Source organism: Gymnogyps californianus, chromosome 2, assembly GCF_018139145.2.
Source record: "Gymnogyps californianus isolate 813 chromosome 2, ASM1813914v2, whole genome shotgun sequence".
NCBI lineage: Eukaryota > Metazoa > Chordata > Aves > Accipitriformes > Cathartidae > Gymnogyps > Gymnogyps californianus.
The window spans coordinates 148891417-148912192 of NC_059472.1; the positions used below are offsets into that span (position 1 = coordinate 148891417).

The window sequence follows — 20776 nt, forward strand, 5'->3', positions numbered from 1 at the left end:
CACAACCTCAAAGAGACCACAAAATACCTTCAACAGCTGAGCCTGGGAACAAAAATTCAGAACTGCTGTATGCACTAGAAATCATGGACTCAAGAAAATACTGGCTTTACGGCACATTATAATCTTCCACTGCAGCTGACCTCCAACTCATTTATCAGTGTTCCACAGCTGATAATTTGCTCTCTTATTTTAGCTCAGAGGAATTCTTAACATTTTTATCTGCCCCTTTGGTCATACCGCAGGTGATCACGTAGGGCAATCACTTTTTTCTCCCAAATTGTCTGATTACCACATTAGGTTAAAACTAAGAGTTTCTCCCAATCTGTATTTAGCTTGAAGTTTGCTGATTCTGTTCAGACCAACAGAAGGATCTGCATGCTTAAAATTTTGTTTCTTCCAACTATATCAATTGCCTAGTATTAATTTCCTGTTATTAATTCTACCTTCAAACCTCGTCTCATTTACATCCTACAGTATGCCAGTACTTTACAGCAGGCTCTCAATATATTAGTTTATCTAAAAGAAGCTTAAGTAATGACTGGATGGTAGGCAAATATGCAACCATATGGTAATATAAATTTGATAGTTGAACAAGCTGCTCAATCTAGTAGGCAAAGGTATTAAAAAAGGCAACAGTGAAAGGCAAAAAGCTATCCAAATTCAGAAGAGAAAATTAGGTTCACCATTTTAGCAGCAATGACACTCGACTGTTGGTAAAACATGCCTAAAATATGGAGGCTTCTCCATCAAGCCTTTAAGTCAAAATAGTTGGTAGCTCAAAAGAGAAACTGTAGGCACAGTGAAGAAATTATCATTTGGGACCCTTCAATCTAATTACCCAGAAGTTTAGACGAGAATATAATGGTGCTTTTGGACCTTAAAATATAGGAATCTCTAAACAAAGCTCTGTTTGTGATCAGGCCAAATAACTGTACTGGGAAAAAAAAAAAAAGAAAATGAACCTTAAGGTGGCAAGATTTGCAGAAATTTTTAAGGAAGCAATTCAAAAAGGCAGATTTACCTAAGTCTTGGAAAGCTCATTGAAGGTAAGCAGGTAGCAAGCTTAAAAGAAAGAAGAACTTTTTCACATGCTACTTAAATATGAAACTGCTTGCTATAGGATCTTGTGGGACTAGAGGCATAACTGGAGTTACAAAGAGATGACACAGACATGGATAACAGTTCTAGCACTGGATGTATTCAAAATGATAGTCCAGATGTAACTTGGATTTTGGAAGTCTCTGTTCTTGCTGTGTTTCATATATCCTTTCCCTAATAAAATTCCAGTTGTCTGCTGCTGAAGACATGACACAAGCCTAGACAGACCTTTCATCCTATTTAGTATGGTGGTAATGGTGGTCTTACAAGTGGAGAAAATACATGGAAACTGGGAATGACAGAAATACTTTTATCTTCGAGTCCCCAGTGGTATCCTGAGTTCCTTCCTCTCTCCTTCTTGGATAGAACTATTCTTAAAATATTTGGGGATACATGTAACATATTGTTAGTTATACCAGCTGATAAAGTATGTATGAACACACAGTTGCTGGAAAAGGTGAGTTCTTTTATACATCCAGTTCCACAGATGAAGGCATATTAGTAAAAAATACAAAAGACTAAAAAAAAAGATACAGCCCTGTTTTACCTATCTCTATTTCTTTCGGGGGGGGTGGGAGGTGGAAGGCTACAAAATAGTGTATTTTCATTCCCTTTAGTTCAATTTCCATTCACGAGTCTGCATTTTCAGTTAGATTATTTCTAAAGACACCTTCTTTTCACAGGTACTCCGTATCATCAGAAATACGTAAATTGATAATGTGATTCTTCAAACTGAATTGTTAACGGATTATCAGCTTACTCATCACACCTGCAGTACTTGCCTTCTTAGCATTGTAATTGGGGAACCTCAGGTACCACTGATTAAACAAGACATTTTATGACAACTTAAGTTAGGCTTGAAGAAGCAGTGCCACAGGGCTGAAGAACCATCAGCAAATAAAGGTTAAACAATAATGCATCGAGTTTCAGTGAAGAGGTCCAAAGGAAGCTACAAGGACTGCTGTTAGAAGTTAAATCATTTTACGGTATGCACAGGAATGAAATCTACATATAATAACACCTCCTCAAGACGTTAGAAAATAGTATGAAAGACTTCTGAGAAATTAGACGTCTAAGTAGGAGCTTTCTACAGAGTTCTAGAAAAGGTCATGAATGTCTGATTTTAATCTTTTCTGCTGGGCTGATACACGTCTTATGGCACGGCTGAAAGGACAGATATCATATCTCAAAAACATTTTTTTAGACACTCAATTTGGTCAATGTCAGCTCCTGATGGGAGTGACTTGGTTAGTGCGTTAAGAGTCTACGTATACAGACTCCAGATACTTCAACTCTCTAAAACTAGTTCAGTATCTCCAAGAGTTAACAGAGTGGGGGACATAGTGGAGGGCATGATGATATGCCCTCACTGATGTTTTGTTCTTAGAGAGCATTGTGTTGAATGCTGTACACACACATGTTCTGCTTGCAGCCATCTTTACAGCAGGCTCCTGTTGTGCATAAGAAGTAGAGCAAATTACCATAATGAATCTAAGAGTCATGCAGGAATGGGTCACTGTCTCCATTCTCTTACTTGAAGGAAAAAGTATAATTTTCTGATAATCTGGAATTAGAAGAGGATTTTCTGGACACAGGCAAAATCAACAGAATTATGAACACGTATGATGTAGAAGCAGGTAGACAGTGGGTGAGCAGAGCCCATGTGAAAAATGGGACAGGAAGGCTGGGAAGTTTTCTTTGTATTTTCCTTCCTTCAGAACAACAACAAAAAGAGAAAATAATGATGAACAGTAGAACAGATTACCTAAGAAGGAAGTGCAAAGAAAGGTGATTGACTTTGGGGAAGAAAAAAAATAGTGTCTTTTGCTGTGGAAAAAGCAGTTAAGTATGGCAACTGTCAGAAGAGTAGACAGTATAAAATCTAATTAAGAAAAAATGCAGAACAACAAAAGTGACTAAAGATGGCAGTTAAGTAGAGGTACTGAAGATGTGGAATGCTTCAAGACAGCAAAGGTTACAGGACATATTACATATGGAGTGATATACAGAATGATTCCTGTCAGTAGAGACTTTGGACTATGTAACCAGCTCCAAAGCTCTTCGGACAAAATATACACACATACAAGTATAAGAGGTAAATGGCAGTGATAACTCACAACTCTGGTACAGCTGAATCTCCTGAAGTTTCTAGATGTTTTCAAGTTTACTTTGTTTAAATGCCACAAATACTTTAAAATATGTTATGAATTTTTACAGTATTATACAGTATGATTACAGTATTAATACTAAACAGGGTTATATTATTTGTTCTTTCATCTCATCTACACACATTTTCATAGCCATCTTGCTTTGAAACAGTGCCTCTAGTTTTCTGGACAGTTATTAATTATCTCTCCGTTTTCAAAATGTATTCCTCTTTACAAACTTCAATGATAATTTTTACCCAAATGAGCATTTCAGCTTTAAAGTAATTGAAAACTAAGCAGCTACTTAACTATGAAATCAGCTACTGAGAAACTTTACGTTCACCACTTGCATCATTAAAGGAGAGATTTTGAAATTATATTTTTTCTGCATAGAAATTAATAGTTACAAAGCATTAGTGTCTTAAGCTGTATCAGGACGCATTCTTCAAGTACCTTTATTAATGATTCATGCCATGGAAGTCTTCATTCTTGCCTCTGTGACCTTCTTCACAGAAGAATTTCAAATTGTATATGATTTTCTTCAGGTAACGGTCTGTATGCTAACTCTCCTTTCTCAGAATATTTCTCTTTTTCATGGTTTGGGTCATTATGCATTTTTCCCAGGCTTACAATATTTTTATAAACAAAAGCATATTGTAGAGAAGTACAGAGGAGATATTCTTCCTTCTGAAGAGCTATTATCCTTAACAGCCTCTTTTTAATTAGCTTTTAAAATTTTTTGCTTTAAGCTTTCTCAGAAAAAAAACATTGTTATAGAACAGCATGTTCATGAATATAATTAGTAATCTTTTTTTCCAATAATAAGTAATGCATGGAAATGATTTAGTTGTTCACTAAGATTATAGGCTAGGCGAGGTTCCAGGTATTATTACTTAATGAAGAGCACTTTAAGATCAAAATCTCAGAATCTTTTGTCTGCAGGTTACAAAACTGTTTACATTATTGATGATTTTAACTTTACAGAAACTTAATGGAACTTACATTCCGACCCCATGCTGGCACTTTTGAAAACACCTTCCGTGATCATTAAGTTAGTGGGATGTAACCTGGCATATTAATTTTTCAATATATTTACAAACTTTTCTTAGTAAGTACTCCAAGCAGGCAGAAGAAGCACCCAGCTCGCTTAAAAGCAGGGAAGTTGAATTCTATCAGTAAGTCTTCCACTAATTCACTCAGTGACTTAGAATGGTTACTAAAGCCAGCAGTTTTAAAAGCCAGCAGCTAAACTAAGGTACTAAAAAACAATTCAAGGGAAGATTTACATTGATTGTAGGAGGCTCTGAATCAGTCCACAAATGGCTGATAGGTAAAATGTGCTGAATACTTGCACTAATTGCTGAAGTCAATAACAGATGGAGGAGTTGGCATCCGTGGACATAAGGCCACTCCTTCATATATCCAACTTTAGACGTGTAAGTATGAACATTTGAGCTCAAGCTTTGCATCCCAGCTTTTCAATCTGTACAATAAGTCTTAAGGAAACCCCATTCTCACATGTTATAGTGAAAGTGCTATTTAATTATTCATACATCAGCTGTATCTCAGGCAACCACACATACAAACAACCGCTGAATATGCCCTTTCAGCAAGTCTGCTCCCCTGGCAGTCCCAGCCCTCCCTTCCTGCTCCGCTTCAGCCTCTTCACACCCAGCTTCCAGCGCTGGGCTCCCTTCCTGATCAGCAACCACCTTCGTTCCCAAACCAGCCCCTTCATGCCTACCCAAGATCACAGCCTCCTTACCCAGCAATCTTAAACTATATTGCTGTTCAGTCTTCTCCCCAAGTATCTCCCAGCCTCGCAACAGCCAAATTTTATGTCCTGTTCCATACCTGGGAACAGGAGGGCTGTGCCAATGACAAAAAGGTCACTGGGATTTCCAGTGTAAGAAAACAATTTACTTCCGTTTTTGGAAAGGGCAGAACTACTTGGGGTGAAATTTTCCTTCTCCCTCATACACATGTGGACACACAAATACACAAAAGTCCTGCGAAAGAAAACAATGTTTTGCCCCATTGAATTCAAATAACACTAGAAAGAGTATGTCTGGAAAAGATATTAATGACAGAAACCATTCATCAAGAAAATTTGGGATTGGAAGATGGGGAAGGGGAGCTGGACCTGGAAGCTTAGAAAGTGTTTGGACTATCTGGGAAAGAGAAATGTTAGGTAAGATGAATAGGTGCACTGCCAATTCTGCCTGTGAGCTAGAGAAACATATGCAAAATCATCATAGAGAAACAGGTAGCTCCAGCGTTTGAATATTAGAAAGTAGCAAATGAATTATTATTTCCCAAGAACATGATTAACACTTTAGTCATAATTTGGAAACAAACACCCAGCAGAAGTATTTAGAAGTGCAAATTGAGGACATACGTATCACTAAAATATTCTGAGTACAACAGCATTTTTTTCATTTAAGTTCTAGTTGCATCAAAACCTATTTAATATTAATGAAATATTTAAAGTTAAGTTTTTCTCTTCTTTTTCTTGTGTGCTATAGAACAACAAAACAAATGAGTTTGCTAGTGCTACATTTGAGTGCTTTGAAGAAACTGATATTATTTAGTGCCAGCTAATAAGAGTAACTGCACGTACAGCACAAATAACAAGATAAGTATTAAGTTGCCTTAATACATAAGTAAAGAATCCATTTCTGACCATTTTCCACATAGACCATTTGCCTAATGAAATCAGCCTTCCTTCCTCTTCAAAGTCCTGCTTTGTATTACCATGGTTGGATGAAAATAGCCTTTTCACTGACTCAGACCACTCTTTCATTACCACAATGTTCAAGCGTAGTGCAAAGCAAACTCAGTCAGCCTGATGCTGAAATTAAAAAAATCCCATTTGATTATCTGAGTGAAACATTCCACAACTGAACGTTGTGCAGTAGGCAAAATTGTGTTAAACTTCTCGTTTGCTGAATTCAACAGGGATACTCAACGTGCAGTTTGCCTGCATGCACCTATCAAAGGCAGAAAAAACAAGGCTCCAAGACATAAACAAGCTCAGGGGAAGCATTCCAGCACAAATTTTGCCCACAATCTCACTGATGGTACATGTAAAACTATTGGGAAATCCCTCCACTAGGATAGAGGGGCTACATTCTGACCTTTTTGGGCATCTGCAATCTGAAAGCAATGGCATTACAGCAATTTAATAGAGATTAATAAATTTCTTTGATTCCAGTATTAGTATCTGACACTCCATGTGCAAAATTAGACAGCTTTTCTCCAGTGTTTTTAGTGGATGTATTTTCTTTCTTAAATTTAAAATTAACAAACCTTCCCAGTCAGCTTTGAAAGATCATCTCCTCCCATTATCTGCATATCTTGCATAGACTGATCATTCTGAAAGAAGAAAGACAAAACTGTGAAATTGGATATAACTGTATAAAATATAACTATAAACATGTTAACTTTTTTTTGATCTTTCACAGTCTTGGTTACCAATATTTTCTAATGCTTGTTAGTATTGGTGTATGACAAAACCACACTCTCACTTGTTCCTGTTGCTTCTATCATCTCCTGGTTGTATTTAAGCTAACATCAAGCTCCAGGCTTTACTGAACTAGAAGAAGTTGCATCTTACTTTTAAAAATAAATAATGTTCCCTTGCTTGCTGTTTCTTAATATGACAACTGTTGAGTAACGTATTTTCCCTTTCACAATGGGTGGACAGGAGCATCTCAACACTTGACCAAACACCTGTAAGCACATTCTTTTTTTGGAACAGTCTTTAGAAACACAGGCAAAATGTGCTTACATGTCACTCACACAGCGAACTCAGCTATTTTTGAAGAAATTCACTCACTGTTTGGGGAGGGGTGGGAATTTTGCAAAAATGGTCACTTTTTATCAAGAATAGTTTCAGTGTTTCACACAGTTTCAGGAGTTTTATTTTTGCTTTTTCAACTAACTCAAAGATAAAATCCTTGAGGTCAATTTCGTAAAATAAAATACTGCCAATCAGGTCAAACTAAACTCAACAGAATAGTATGCTTTGATTTTCCCATTAGAAAAGGTATTTTTTCAAAAAAATCAGTAAAACTTCTTTTTTTGATAAATTTGTTTTACAGACATTTCTAGTTGAAATTCATTCTGATGGAAAGTTCTCAACCAGCTCTAGTTCAAATTAATTATCAGCAGCACACAAAGTTAAGATCACATAAGGGAGACATACGGAAGCCCTACTTTTAAGGGAAGACAAAAGAGGCCTTAAAGAAGGTAGCAAATTAAAAAATATACAGTCATGGCCAGGCCGTATATCTATATATATATATATACACTTTCCAGAGAAAGCAAGAGCAAAACTAAGTATAGTATAAGTGGGGTTTTTGCCAAATTGGTGCATGTGCTAATCTAATCTCCCTACCCATAGGAAGACAGTATTAGTCCGATTTTAATAATAGCTGCAGTACCACAACGTGACACTGTAGTTTACTAGTAACATCAGGAAGCTTTATCATTACAAACAACTGACAAAAATGCAATACTTGAATACTTTGCTTTTATTTCATAAATCCAGTGCTCTGAAGTCAAATGTTTTTCCGCAAATAAATAATGGCACAGCAGGACTCATAAGGTAGGTGAGGATATGCTGGGCTAAGGGGTTTATAGGTCGTCTTCTTCCCCTCAAAAAGCAGCACCAGCAGAGGTAGCACACACAGGCCTGCCATGCGGCACGGTTACAGCTGCACGCCTGTGCAGACAGAACATGCATCTGCCCACGCTCACAGCCCAGGTGGCAGAAGTCCAGGGACTTCCAAGGCACCTTTGCAGCCACTTGATTACAAGCAATCTGACAGCCCCAGGAACTATTTGTGGTCCCCATGGGAATGGATTGTCTAAATTAATACAGCCTTTTTGAGTAACTGTAAGTAAAGGTTGCAGAAGTGCCCAGATGACAATTTCTCCAGGTTTGCATACCGCAGACCCACCAAAAGGCTCCCCTTTTACACAAACTCCACTCCCCAAAAAACTCTCACACCATGGCTTTGTAAGAGGTCCTTAGCAGTCACTGCCTTAAAAGACAGTTTTGAGACCTGCCTTCACTTTTTCTGCACCGGATCTAGAAGCTTTAGATCCTTTTCATGCTGCTCTGATTTGTTTCCTGGGAAACAGAGCTAGAACAGGAATGAAGGTTACATCCCATATGTTTTCTAATATAAGCTTCAACATTTCTCTTATTTTTGTAAAGAAAAACAGAAAGAAAAAAAACAACAAAGCAAGCAACTGTTTTCCTCAGAAGATTATTTTAAAACTGAATAAAAAGTGGAGATAGAGAAGATTTTAAGTTCAGGCTTAAAAGCATAAGCCTTTTGTTGCAGAGCAAGACAGGTCACTCTTCAAAAGTCAGGGACATATTCAGGTCAAGACTATTATAAGACTATAAAAAGCAGATAGTTTCTAATATCTACCACGGCATGTGTAACCAAGGCACTGACAAAGTATTTTTTCATTTCGAAATGAGAAAGTCTGGAATTTCAGTAACAACCGACACACAAGAATTACTAAAGAGGCAGTTTGCCCTTAGTTGCTAGTTGAAAGAGAGAGGGGGAAAAAAGATAATACTGAGGTGCAATGATTAATGAATTTATTTATTTTTAACTAAAAAAAATCTCTTTCAGCAGCCTTCACAGCAGCACTGTTTCCTTTGCATTTGGTATTTCTGGCTCCAGCTAAAAGGAAGATGCTGAAATAGCATCTTCATTGCTGGCAAGCAGTTAAGCAAACACAAAAGCCATTGTGAGCTGGGGGATCACAGCATCCCGTCAATTTGCATAGTCACACATTGGCTGTTGTGACACAACTGCACACAATTATGAAAATCCTTGTGTTCTGACTGGAGAACGATTGCAGTCAGAGGACAGGGCTGAGTATTCACTGTGCCTAAAAACCATATAGAAAAATGCAGCTCAGAACCCTCCAGCCAAGGTGCTTTCAAGAAATTTAAAGAAATTACTTGCATCATGCACTAGAGCCATTCTCTTGCAAAAACAATCTCAGATCACTGATTTTAATGCCATTTACAACTATCTCTACATTCATCAATTAACTCATATTGTAAAATACATACTTGCCAAACAGCAAGACTCAATACCACAATGCCACATTATCGTAATCATAATGTTCATATAGATAATGTGCACATTATGGTTGCCGTAGGAACCTCTCAATGCTTTTTTCTGAGTTCTCAGTTTATAATCTCAGACACTGCACTAAATGTTAAGTATAAAGTACAATAAATGTCAGGAAAGAAAAAAAAAATCTTTTCATTCAGTACCAATTACTGTCAATTCAGAACGGTTTGTTTAATTTTCATGGTCTCAAGTCATTCAGACCTTCTTTTTTCCTTTGGGAGTTGTTCTGTACCTTGACAAAACTGATATGATTGAGTCTCTAGGACTTCTTATAAATGCAGAGATATGAATTAAAGGTTCGCCTTCCGTCACCCAAAGTTCCTCAATACTTGCTTTCTAACATCCCTAAACCCTATCACCACAATTTTTGCTGTTAAATGCTTGACACTAAATATAATGTCCCAGATAGATAGAGACATATCAAAATCACACTATGTTTTGGTTAATGCAGCACAAAATTTATTGTAGCTGTTTCTAACAAGACATGATGCATTGTGTCGCATCCCTACACCTCATCCCAAGCTATATTTAATACTGCATTTCTCATTTTTTTCCATGTTTAATAAATCTGCATTTTCCAGGATAAATCTTAATTTCTTTGTTTTTACTTGCTGTGTTGTGCTTTTTCACCTGTTCATCTTTGTTTTATAATATTATTTCATTCAGACCTTGTCAATACACATCTTCAGATCCTATGAATACTTGATGAATGAAAGCAAGAATGTTGCTATTTCCACCTCCATCTTTCATGGCATGCAAGATAGAACTTCGACTTTCTATGTTGATTGGAAGTATAGATATTTAAATTCCATCTATACTAAGTCATGTCTTTTGAACTGGGTGGGGCACAGAATTATTACATCTCTTTTACATCTCCTGAGATCAACGCTTGGACGCAGTTCAAGTTACAAGTGAAATGAGTTGGGTGGTCTCAGGAAAATTTATTATAAACAGCATTGCTCATCTGAAAATTGCACCAAACTGTGAACATCTGTTACTCTTCTAAAGAAACAGAATCTGGAGTACATTAATATTGGGCTCAGTGAAACAAAGATTCTTTAATCATGGCAAAAAAGTAGCTCTAACATAACAGTTTAAATGCATAACTAAATTACAAAATATGGACACCAGGTCATTATCACACATCTAGTTACTATAGTCTGCAGAGTTCATATGGAATTTCTTTGAAAAAATGTGATCACCTTTTTCTCCCAAAATTCATCGGGGAAACTCTTAACAAAGAGTGTGACCATCAGGCCTGTTGTACTTTGCTTTCTGCCACTTGGGTGGTACAGAAGATCCGCTAACCTGAGGATTCCCATGAGGACAGCTCTCTCACTTCGCACCATCATCCCATCTCCTACAACTGGTTTTCCAGGAAGGTTTTGACGAAAAAGAAGCGATTGACAGACTGTCACTTTCAGTTGTCCCTTGGAACCTCAAGCCGTTGAATATAGAGCATCTCTAAGGCTTCCCTTATCCTTCCCTAATGGCTAAGTGAAATGGTTAGGACAGAATTACTGCCTGTAAGGTTTCTGACTTATATCCACAATTGGCAGAGTTTGAAAAGCAAGAGTCAAGCACCACTTCACCAATAGCTTTGGTGTGACACGTCCACTAAAGCAGAGTAGAGTTCAGTCTCCACATTCACTTTGGCCTCACCTTTTTATTTTCCGTTAAGATTGTCATTAACTGCACGTGATCTATGCTGCTTCTGTTTCCATAGGGTGACCCATGACCTTGAAATGTCTTCATTAAAGACAGGATTACTCTGTTCCTAATTTAGGTATCTGAAAGTTAAGACATCTAAATCTATGCATCCTGGGCTCCCTTCGTAATCAATGTGGAAAACAAGATACATCACATAAATCATCTATTTCACCATATGGGAAATCTACAGCAAATAACTTACACCTAGACATCTAACTGTGAGAAATCTGAAGTTAGGTGAGATGAATCCCAGCTTAAGAGTTGAGATCAATATTTTCTTCCTAAAAATCTCACTGAGCAGTCAGAAAGAAATTATTTTCAATCACATTTACCACAGGCACATAAGAAGCAATGATCTTGACTATTTTCCATTAGTAACATCCTGAACTATCCACTCAGGCTCTGTCTCACACAAACGTTTAACACAATTCTCCTTGTTACCACTCCAGGATAATTTGTTTGCATGTTTACTCAAAGGTTTCATTTTAATTTAGGTGAAATATATTTGAGGAGAGATTTGAAAAGATACAACCAATCTAACATTTCTTCCAACTTATGTCACGAAAAAAGCAACCAGTCTTTGTAGATTATTTACAAAAACATTACACTGGATGATTAATAGGGCTCTACACTCTAAACTTCTTGGAACAGAAATATAATTTTACCTATAGAGTTTACCCACTAAATAATGAAAACAATTGGATTTCATGTGTGTGGGGTTCATAATCATCAAGAACGCAGTCTCAACGAACCTCAATAAAACAATAACTTGCATTTGATACTGGAGGAAGGATAGCAGCTGGGTAGGCTACACTAACAGTAACTTTGAAGGTGATCTGAACAGCAACATTTTGAATGGCACTGAGGGAACAAGGTGGATGGCATTAAAGCCAAAGGGGAGAAGACATTTACCAAGTTAATGAATGATGAGGATTTGAACAAAATTCTTGGTAGTTCATACAGTAAAGAAAAGCTGAGGCTTTGAAACATCAGATGGACACAACTGACTTGTTATAAAATGGACATATGTTTTCAGAGGCATGGCTACAATACACTGCTGCAACAGAAATTGAAAACACCAGAAAACCCAAGTAGAACTGTATACTCAGGCATACAAATTAACACATACTACAGATATGTTTTTCAGTTAAGAAAAAACATAATGCTCAGATGAAAACAGACCAGATATGACAAGAAATTACTTTCCAGTTAATATCTTTCAAAAATGAAACTAGAGAAGCAATGTCTCTCACACAACTTTGAAACAGAAATTACTTCTATGTGACTTAGCTGCAGCAAACTGATTCATAATATAATCAAGCTTTCTGCACTTAAAAAATAGCATTGCAGAAATTAATTGCAGCTGTTGGCAGAGTTTAGATAGATGTATCTGCAATTATAAAGACTTCTGCTTTGAAATTATATACTGTTCAATAATTATGATACCTTTTGCTACATGACCATGCTCTACCATCTCAGTGATGAACACAATAATTAAAACAAAAATTTTGATGTTCCAGTTTGGATGCTGACACCCTAGTATGAAACTTAATTGCTTTGCAGCCTGCCTCCTGAGAAGTACTTCAATATATGAATATGTTGGTCGGGGAAGTGTCAGTGTGGCATCTACATCATCTGTTAACCTATTTTGACTACTAGGTAAAGTCAAACTGATATATAAAGTATAGGCTATGAAATTATCCTCAGTATATCAGTGGAGTGGAAATACATAAGATGCTGTACTTACAAGCAATGTGCACTTGAACTGATACTATTTTGGGTTTCTTCTCTGAAGAACAACAGCTAAGAACAAAGGACCTCAAGAGTGTAGGTCAGAACACGGACTGTCATGGTCTTCACAGCAGGCAACTAGAAGGACTATCCAGGCTTAAGTAGCAACATTCAGAGGACAACTAGTAAGTACTGTTAAGCTGGAGACTTGTGCAAATGAGTGGGAATGATATGGATCACTTCCCAGTAAAGACTGAAAAGCATGCCTTCCCTTCCCCAGAATCAAATGTATACCAAAGAGCAGACTGCAACCTCCGGGGCACACCCACATTGAAAATAATCAAGTGCCAGGTCACTGATATATTTGTAGGAGGTGCTTTGAATACCTTGCAAACAAGCCAACAATGCTGAACCAGCTGGAAATCAAATACAGTAAACTAGCATACATGTACTGTCAGAACATCACCTATCCCACAGGGACAGGAAAGGCACATTTGCACTGAAGCACTGATGGTTTCGTGTATCTCGGTTAGCTTTAAAGCTGCCTTCCTGAGCTGCTTGGTAACCACACCACTGACTATGCCGCACTGAGATCTGCCTTATTGCTATTGCCAGGAGAACCTGCGATAGTAAATTTTAAACTGGTGCAGGTATATCTATCAGAGCTCTAGTTACTTCAGTGTAAGACATACTTCTCTATGGTTAGATCTACAATATAACTAATTTGAAGATTTCACTTATTTTTTATTCTTTTTTCTTCCTTGTTGTTATTCCTTAACTAAAAGCTCCATCACACAGGTTTGGAAGTGCTTCAAATTCAGGCTAGTCTATCCAGTTCCAGGGAAGGCCAGAGTTCTGCAACGAGGAAGTTGGCTTTGGACAGAGAAAAGACAAACAACGAACTTATTGATAGCAAGGTACTCCTTATCAGCTGGCCTGTGGTAACACATGTATGTTTCTTCCCTGCTGTAAAAGCAAGGCAGACCATTCAGCTTAACTCTCAGGGCAACAGTAAGTTATTAAACTTAATAAATTGGATTGTTTACAATCATCTGTTCACACATTCAATAATTTCTTGTGTACCAGGACTCCTGCATGCCTTCTCTGTATTTGATCCAAAGAAGGTAAGGTATCTTGAAACAGATGCTAGAAAATTCATCCCCTATAGGAGTTGCGTCCATGGAGATTCTCTGGTATCTAATGAAGCATAAACTGCCATTGAAGCTTTTCCCTTCCTGGTCAAGGCATTTGGAATTGGTCTCTCTTGTGTGTACTCTCAGACATCAACAAAGGTGAACTCACATGCAATCTTAATGCAGTTAACACAGGTTAATACAGATTATACATGCAACGAAGAAGATATTTGCTAGGGGCAAATATTAAAAGCTGTAAATTCTTTACACTCTTTTATTTTGCTAGAAGCATGTGTTCGACACTGTACTTCCACCTATTAATAAGTTCTGTAGATATACAGAATAAAGATATTTCAAATATTTTCAAATAAAGAAAATTTTCTAAAACCATGACTGCATACATGATCTACCCCTGTAGTTTTATTGTGGGTAAAACTTTCCTTAAAATCTCTAAACAGAGATATGATTTCAGCTTTATTGGCATAAACATGAAGTAACTCTACAGGAAAAGGGCCAAACTGGTGCAAATTGCAGCAGAATTTAGACCAGTTAACTTGGCTAATAAGGATTACAGACAATAAATTATTTCATATTTTCCTTTCTGGTTTAGCAATTAAGTTTTATATATTTGCTTGGTATTGGTTCAATGGGTTATTTTGTTTAAGAATGAGGCAGCAAGATCGCAGCACCACATATAACCATATGGCACAAACAGCACCTGTACACTTAAAAAGGTCAAGAACTGAAATCAAGAACATGTGATACCAAATGTTTTGAATCGTATATAAATCAGAAACACAATATATCCTCAAAACTCAGGTTAGTTTCCACAGAGTGTAGTCTGAGGTTTCCTTGTACTATAACTTTTTATTCTGTAAAATAACATTTAAAACATAAACATAAAATCTGCATGTGTTCCAGGATGAGAAAAGGTACTAACAATTTCATAGAGCTGTTCAGTCGTGTGAGGTGAGGTTCAGACCACATACTTTGTCTCCAGAGATGGGAGGCAAACAAAATTTAAAACTTATAGGCAAAAGAACAATTTAGGAAGCGTACTCTCCAGAACTGCCATAATCCTACTCAGGTACTCATTCTGGACTGCCAGGAGGCATTACTAAGGGTGTCCACCTTTTGTGATAATAATGTAACACCAGCCCACACTCTTGGAATAGGAGACTTGGGCTTCTTTTCTTCCTCAGCTCTCAGAAGACCACCATAAGCTAAAGAGTGTAGGGAAAATATTCCTCCTGTTACTATGCTATGGTAATGCAAAAATCATAAAGGACATCAAGCATGCTATGGCCAACTATACTGGACTCAGCTAGGAAAAGGTCAGTTTGCATTCCACGTTAACTGGAGTATCTATCTGTCTTTTACCCAATTATTGTTTAGCATTAAATGCATGAACATTACAGCAGCAGAACTAGAAGTCAGGTTTCCCAGCATCAACAGAGGGTCTCAATATACCAGTTGGGACACAACTACCCAATTGTTGGGACACGATTTTTTTAATCGTGTTGTAAAGTAACTAACAAAAGTAAATGAACATTGTGAAAAATTGTATAGTGAATTTGTAGCTCCGTACTAAAAACCCTGTCCCTTGGGGGGTTCTGCAAGCACAAGAGAGAACAGCTTTCTCTAGACTAAGCACAAAGTACTAACCTTCTGACCCTGACTATCAGCAGTTCCTAGGATTTGGTGATAAAAGGAAGGTAGGAGAAGAATCTTCACATTTGTCAAATAGCCACAGGCTGAGAAAACAGATAGATAGGTGTAAGCAAATTCACAAAAGATGAGACTGATAAAGACCTCAAATGCTTAGTCCCTTCCAGCAATCTGGAGTCTAGTGTATCATTGACTCTTACAACTCAGTAGCGCTCTCTTTCATACCACTATGTTTAGTCCCTTGGCTAGTGACAACTTGGAAACTTTTGACAACACACATATCCTTTATGAGTTTTCTTGCAAGGTTATTTTATAGTATCCCTTCTCTATTTAAATATTCTAACTTCTGTCTATCAAATGAGGAGGGAAAAGAATTTTGTATTTGTCACACAGATAAGCACTGCAATAATACAGTATTTCTTGTTATTGCTATATTCCTTTAAAGTAACCTTTTTGGTTTATGCCTTACAGCACCCCTGGGGTGTGGCACTGCATGAACATCACACATGCTATGATCTGTTTTATGAAACAGCATTTAAGAGATGCCAGTAAAAGAGAGTCATAGAATTCCTTGGGAAAATTAGAACCCTCCGGCTTCTTTTAATTAATTTTGCCCCATTTCAGATCTTAATATAAAAAACCACACACTAAATAGTATTATTAGCATCCAAATAAGTAATCAAGGTGATATTTTTCCAATGCATAAACATGTCATGATACTTTCAAACTCGTCAGATCTTATTTGTACAACAGGATTAGCAACCATTATGTTCTGGACCTTTCTTATACATAAGAGCCTATCTCCCTGTCACTGTCAAAATCTGTGAAGCAGACTGAAAATACAGACTATAGTCTCTCCTGATGATGACATATAGTATTGCTGCAAATGTCATAATTTAGTAGTAGCTTGCTGTATTTTTGGCAGAATATGAAACAAATATTTTACTAAGACTAAACTTCAATTTTTTAGGCTTTGTAACAAACCACTGCTTTACAACAAATATTGTATCCAGGGGAATTTTAGAATCTAACTCTTTGAAAAGATGACTTCTTGAATGCTTTTAATGAAATCCCTTGATGCTTTGAATCTGTTCTAAAACTGACCAATTTTAAAAACATCCACAGTCTCAAATGTTAAGATGTTCCAGAAACCTGGATTGCTTAAAAATACCAAAGATTTAAGCTCATGAAAAAAAATATTAAAAAAACTTAAGAACAATGAACTTCAGATCTAAAACTCCATTTACACATAGTAGCTGTACCCTCTGTAACATACTGTAATCTAAAACATTTATTTCAAATTGGAAAACATTTTTCAAAAGAAAACATTACAGCTTGTTAGAAAAATGTGACCCTTGGGGAGACAAATTTCTCCAGAAAGATTAGAAATACCTCTTGTGGAGTTTGCATTAGATCTGAAGTCCAGAAGAACAGAGTATCAACCCACAATACCGGAAAACTGTAAAATTTTTTCAGTTAGAAAAAAGAATTCCACCACTAAAAATCACAAATCAGCATAAAGGAAGGTAATACCTAAGCAGGGAACAAGAGATAAAAATGAAAAGTATCTTGACAAGCCAAGTAATTACTTGCTTTAATATGCCCCATAAATGCCTTAAAACAATATTTTGATTTTGCTGGAGAGCTGTAGCACAGCTCAGTACCACTCTGCCTTCACTGCCACATCTGTTCTCGTTCCATCCCCATGGCAATCAGGCCACTTCCTACTCAGTTCTCCCCCGGCTGAGCTGTTTGGTTCCCCCAAATCTTTTATATGTGAGTCACTGAAACACTTACTCATACTTAAAAAAAAATCACTAAGAATTCAGATGGTGCTAACATATTTAAGTGGTGTGTAGGTGTTTTATCTGATGCATACAGTTACAGAGATCATCCCTCTATGAGTAAGTTTTACATTACAGATAAACTTGATAAACTGACTGTATGATAGACTTCTTATGACCTTTCCTGAACTATGCCCACAAATTAATGCCTACTTATATTATTAGTAACACTCCAAGCCCCTAAGCGGTGTCCAACAGGAAAATACTGTATGTTTTAATTAAAATAACTTAAATCAGAAACACTTTCTTCCTCCTTACACTCAAGACAGCCTTGAGCAAGTGATGAATTTAAGCTCTCATATCTCACAACTCTGCCATCACATTAAATGGAAGCCTAGAAAGGAGAGCATCTGCCTCCAGACCTGAGAAGTTTCATGACACTGAATTTTAAGGTCACATTTTATTACATATAGTACATTCTTCTTCAGTTTGCCTTAGAATACTACGAAAAGTAGGTTGGTTCACAAGAATAATTAGGGTTGAAATATCCATGCTCCCTCCGATACCTCTGAGGAGCATCTCTCAGATAAAGAAGAGGGGAGTCTGAGGCTTGCACACTTGGTAATGAGGATCCCTTGACTATGGGCAGAGTTCTTTTTCTAGCAAGAGCTGTGCCGACTAAAGAAGTTACTGCCCACAAGCTGTCCCCAGCTGCTTGGAACTCTCCCTCTGGCAGGGGCTACTGGCAGGCTGAGATGCATGTGTGTATCTGGGTCAGTAAAAATGAATCCAGCAAGCTGAAGCGGTTCAAATAGAAAGTTTCTCATAACTGGTCTCATCTGGGCTGAGACAGGTTAGGAAGTGCTCAGAACCAGCTGAGCTGGCAAGTGTGACTGGCAGGAGGGCACTGCAGTCACTGAGGAATGAACTGGAGACTGTCATTGTTCCAGCCAGTGCAGATACAATCAGAAAAGAGACCCATTTCCAGTGTCTTAGTTTTCACACCAAACCACTATCTGTACCTGATGTACAGATGAATCTGGCAGGAGAGTTTATTCTCAAAGTTGCCTGAATCATGCTGTTACTCTAGTAACACCAGCCACAATTTAACCAATGAGACTGCCCTTCTTCTTGTTACATTTTTGTAAATTTCTTAAAAAAAATCATCAGCTGGTTGCAAGAATAAGCTTTTGGGACAACTTCCGCTACTAACACATTTTCAGCTATTTCTCTGAAAAGCTTTAGTGTCTCTCAGGCTGACATTTTTCAGTAAGACACTGCTGCATGTAGAAGTGGGGTTTGTTTCTTTCATGAAAAATACTCTATTTTTAAACAAGTCCTAACACTTGGAAAATGAACATTTGGACCCAGTTAGGAGGACTGTGAATTATAGCATCTCCAGACATTCTATCCACACAAAATATGATCTGTTTCCACTATTCCTCACCTTCTTAACCATCTCAGGTCTTATTAAGTTTCAGGAAATAACTGAAGCATCAGAGATACAGAGATAGCATCAGTGCCTGCTTAAGACTCGGGAGTATCTTTGGCTTGGAACTGTAAAGGACCTTTTACTCACTCGTTTTAGCAGGTTTGAGCATTTCACAGAGCTTCACTCAAAAAGATACTACTGCTTTAGAATGCAAATGCCATTTTATCCATTCATAGACATGGAAAAGTACACAGAGATAAAATCCCTTTGGCAATTCTAGGAGTAGATTTCTAGTCCCAAATCTCTCATCTTTAGCTTGCCCGTAAGACATCTATTTGGCAGCACCATCCACAATCACTAGAACACATTTCTCAGAACAGCAACAACTTTAAGGTCTATATCCTTGACACTGGTAGCTTCTGTGGACTAAATTAATTACATATTTTTGTTGCCCATTAGCTTCTAAAAGTATATCATGCTGCAAAATTCTCTGTACAGGTGTTCAATGTCTACAGTGCTGACTGCAAGTCATGCATCTGGAAAAGGTTAAAAGAGTATATTTTAGTTTTTGAATGTCTAGTACATGGACAACCTCTCTCCAAATTAAATAAATAAACCACATTTTGCCTACACTAAAGATATTTATTTGCATGTCAAATTGATAATTCGCAGTTAATTTGGAGTTTAATCCTGTGAAATTATTGCAGAATTTGGCATTAAAGTTGATAGGAATTAATTCTGCCAGGTAGGCTCCAATTTGTCATTCTTCCCTGGCTACTCAGCATCAAAAACATGGTCATCAGGTAAACTGTATGCATGAAGCAAAATAAAGGGAACTCACAATCTGCCCAAGAGAAAACCTGCAAGTACAAAAGCTAATGTGGATTCTCTTTCATCTCAGGACACGCATTTTTCTCAGGAGATCATAAGTTGTGTTTTCATGACACACAGGCATGGAGATAAACAATCATTGTAACACTGATGCAGAGTCTGGGTATAGATATGAATTATTAAATGCAAGCATACAGTTAGTTGTTTCTTTTGTGTTGTTAAATGAATAAAACCATTTTGAAGTTACTTGCTTTTTAGGGTCAGGATTACAACATATTGTTTTCAGATGTAAAGTTGATACTGATCTTAAAAAAACAAGTTCCATAGAGTAAAATTATACTGAATAAGAATAGGTCATTATGCAAAACAGGAATTTACGTTTTACACCGTTCTGTACTCTGATTATAGTCTGATGCCTCATGCTGTTGTGTTTTTTAAGATGTAAGTATTTAGTAATGGTGTATGAGAAGTCAAGCTACACGGCAGAAAAATAAATTATTTTACTACATTTACCAACCGGCTTTCAACTTACTTACTCATTATAAAATCCCTCTGTTTCCTTACTCCTACAGTAGGGAGATTTAGCAAAACTATTTACTGAGATGGCTTCATATAGCAAAAACATTCAGATTTCTACTAAACAATGCTTGTTTTGTTGCTTGTTTTCAGAATTTTGCAGCACTAATGGTCCTGTTTATGCCAAGATTAATAACCAACAGTCGTAAATACATTTCAAACAACTGGAGGCTGAAGAGGAAACATCATGTCAATGGATTTGTTTGTGAACAGACTTCAATGCAACCATTGTACATGGATTACAATTCAGAGGTCACGTTTTTTTATTAGTTACGTTCTGGAAACCATAAATAATGTATTCATTTTAAAGAATTACATGAATTGACCAAATCCACATAATCCTCTAGACGTTTTCTCCAAGTGACTAGCAAGCAACATTCCTTTGAAGTTCATTCATATTTTTCAGGATGATTTTCAACAATATCTTCTTGACATCAGAAGATGAAAAATGCACTTCTAGAATCCACAATTCAGACACTATATGGAAAACATCAATTTT

The 20776-nt window shown here is 37.0% G+C and overlaps 1 protein-coding gene across 1 annotated transcript in view; it reads right to left on the bottom strand.

Annotated features, from left to right (window-relative positions):
* Nucleotides 1–20776, bottom strand: part of PRTFDC1 (phosphoribosyl transferase domain containing 1) — a 49579-nt gene that overhangs the window by 14019 nt on the left and 14784 nt on the right. Inside the window, exon 4 of the mRNA XM_050891511.1 lies at nt 6555–6620. Coding sequence (XP_050747468.1) covers nt 6555–6620 — 66 coding nt within the window. The remainder of the gene's footprint in view (nt 1–6554; nt 6621–20776) is intronic.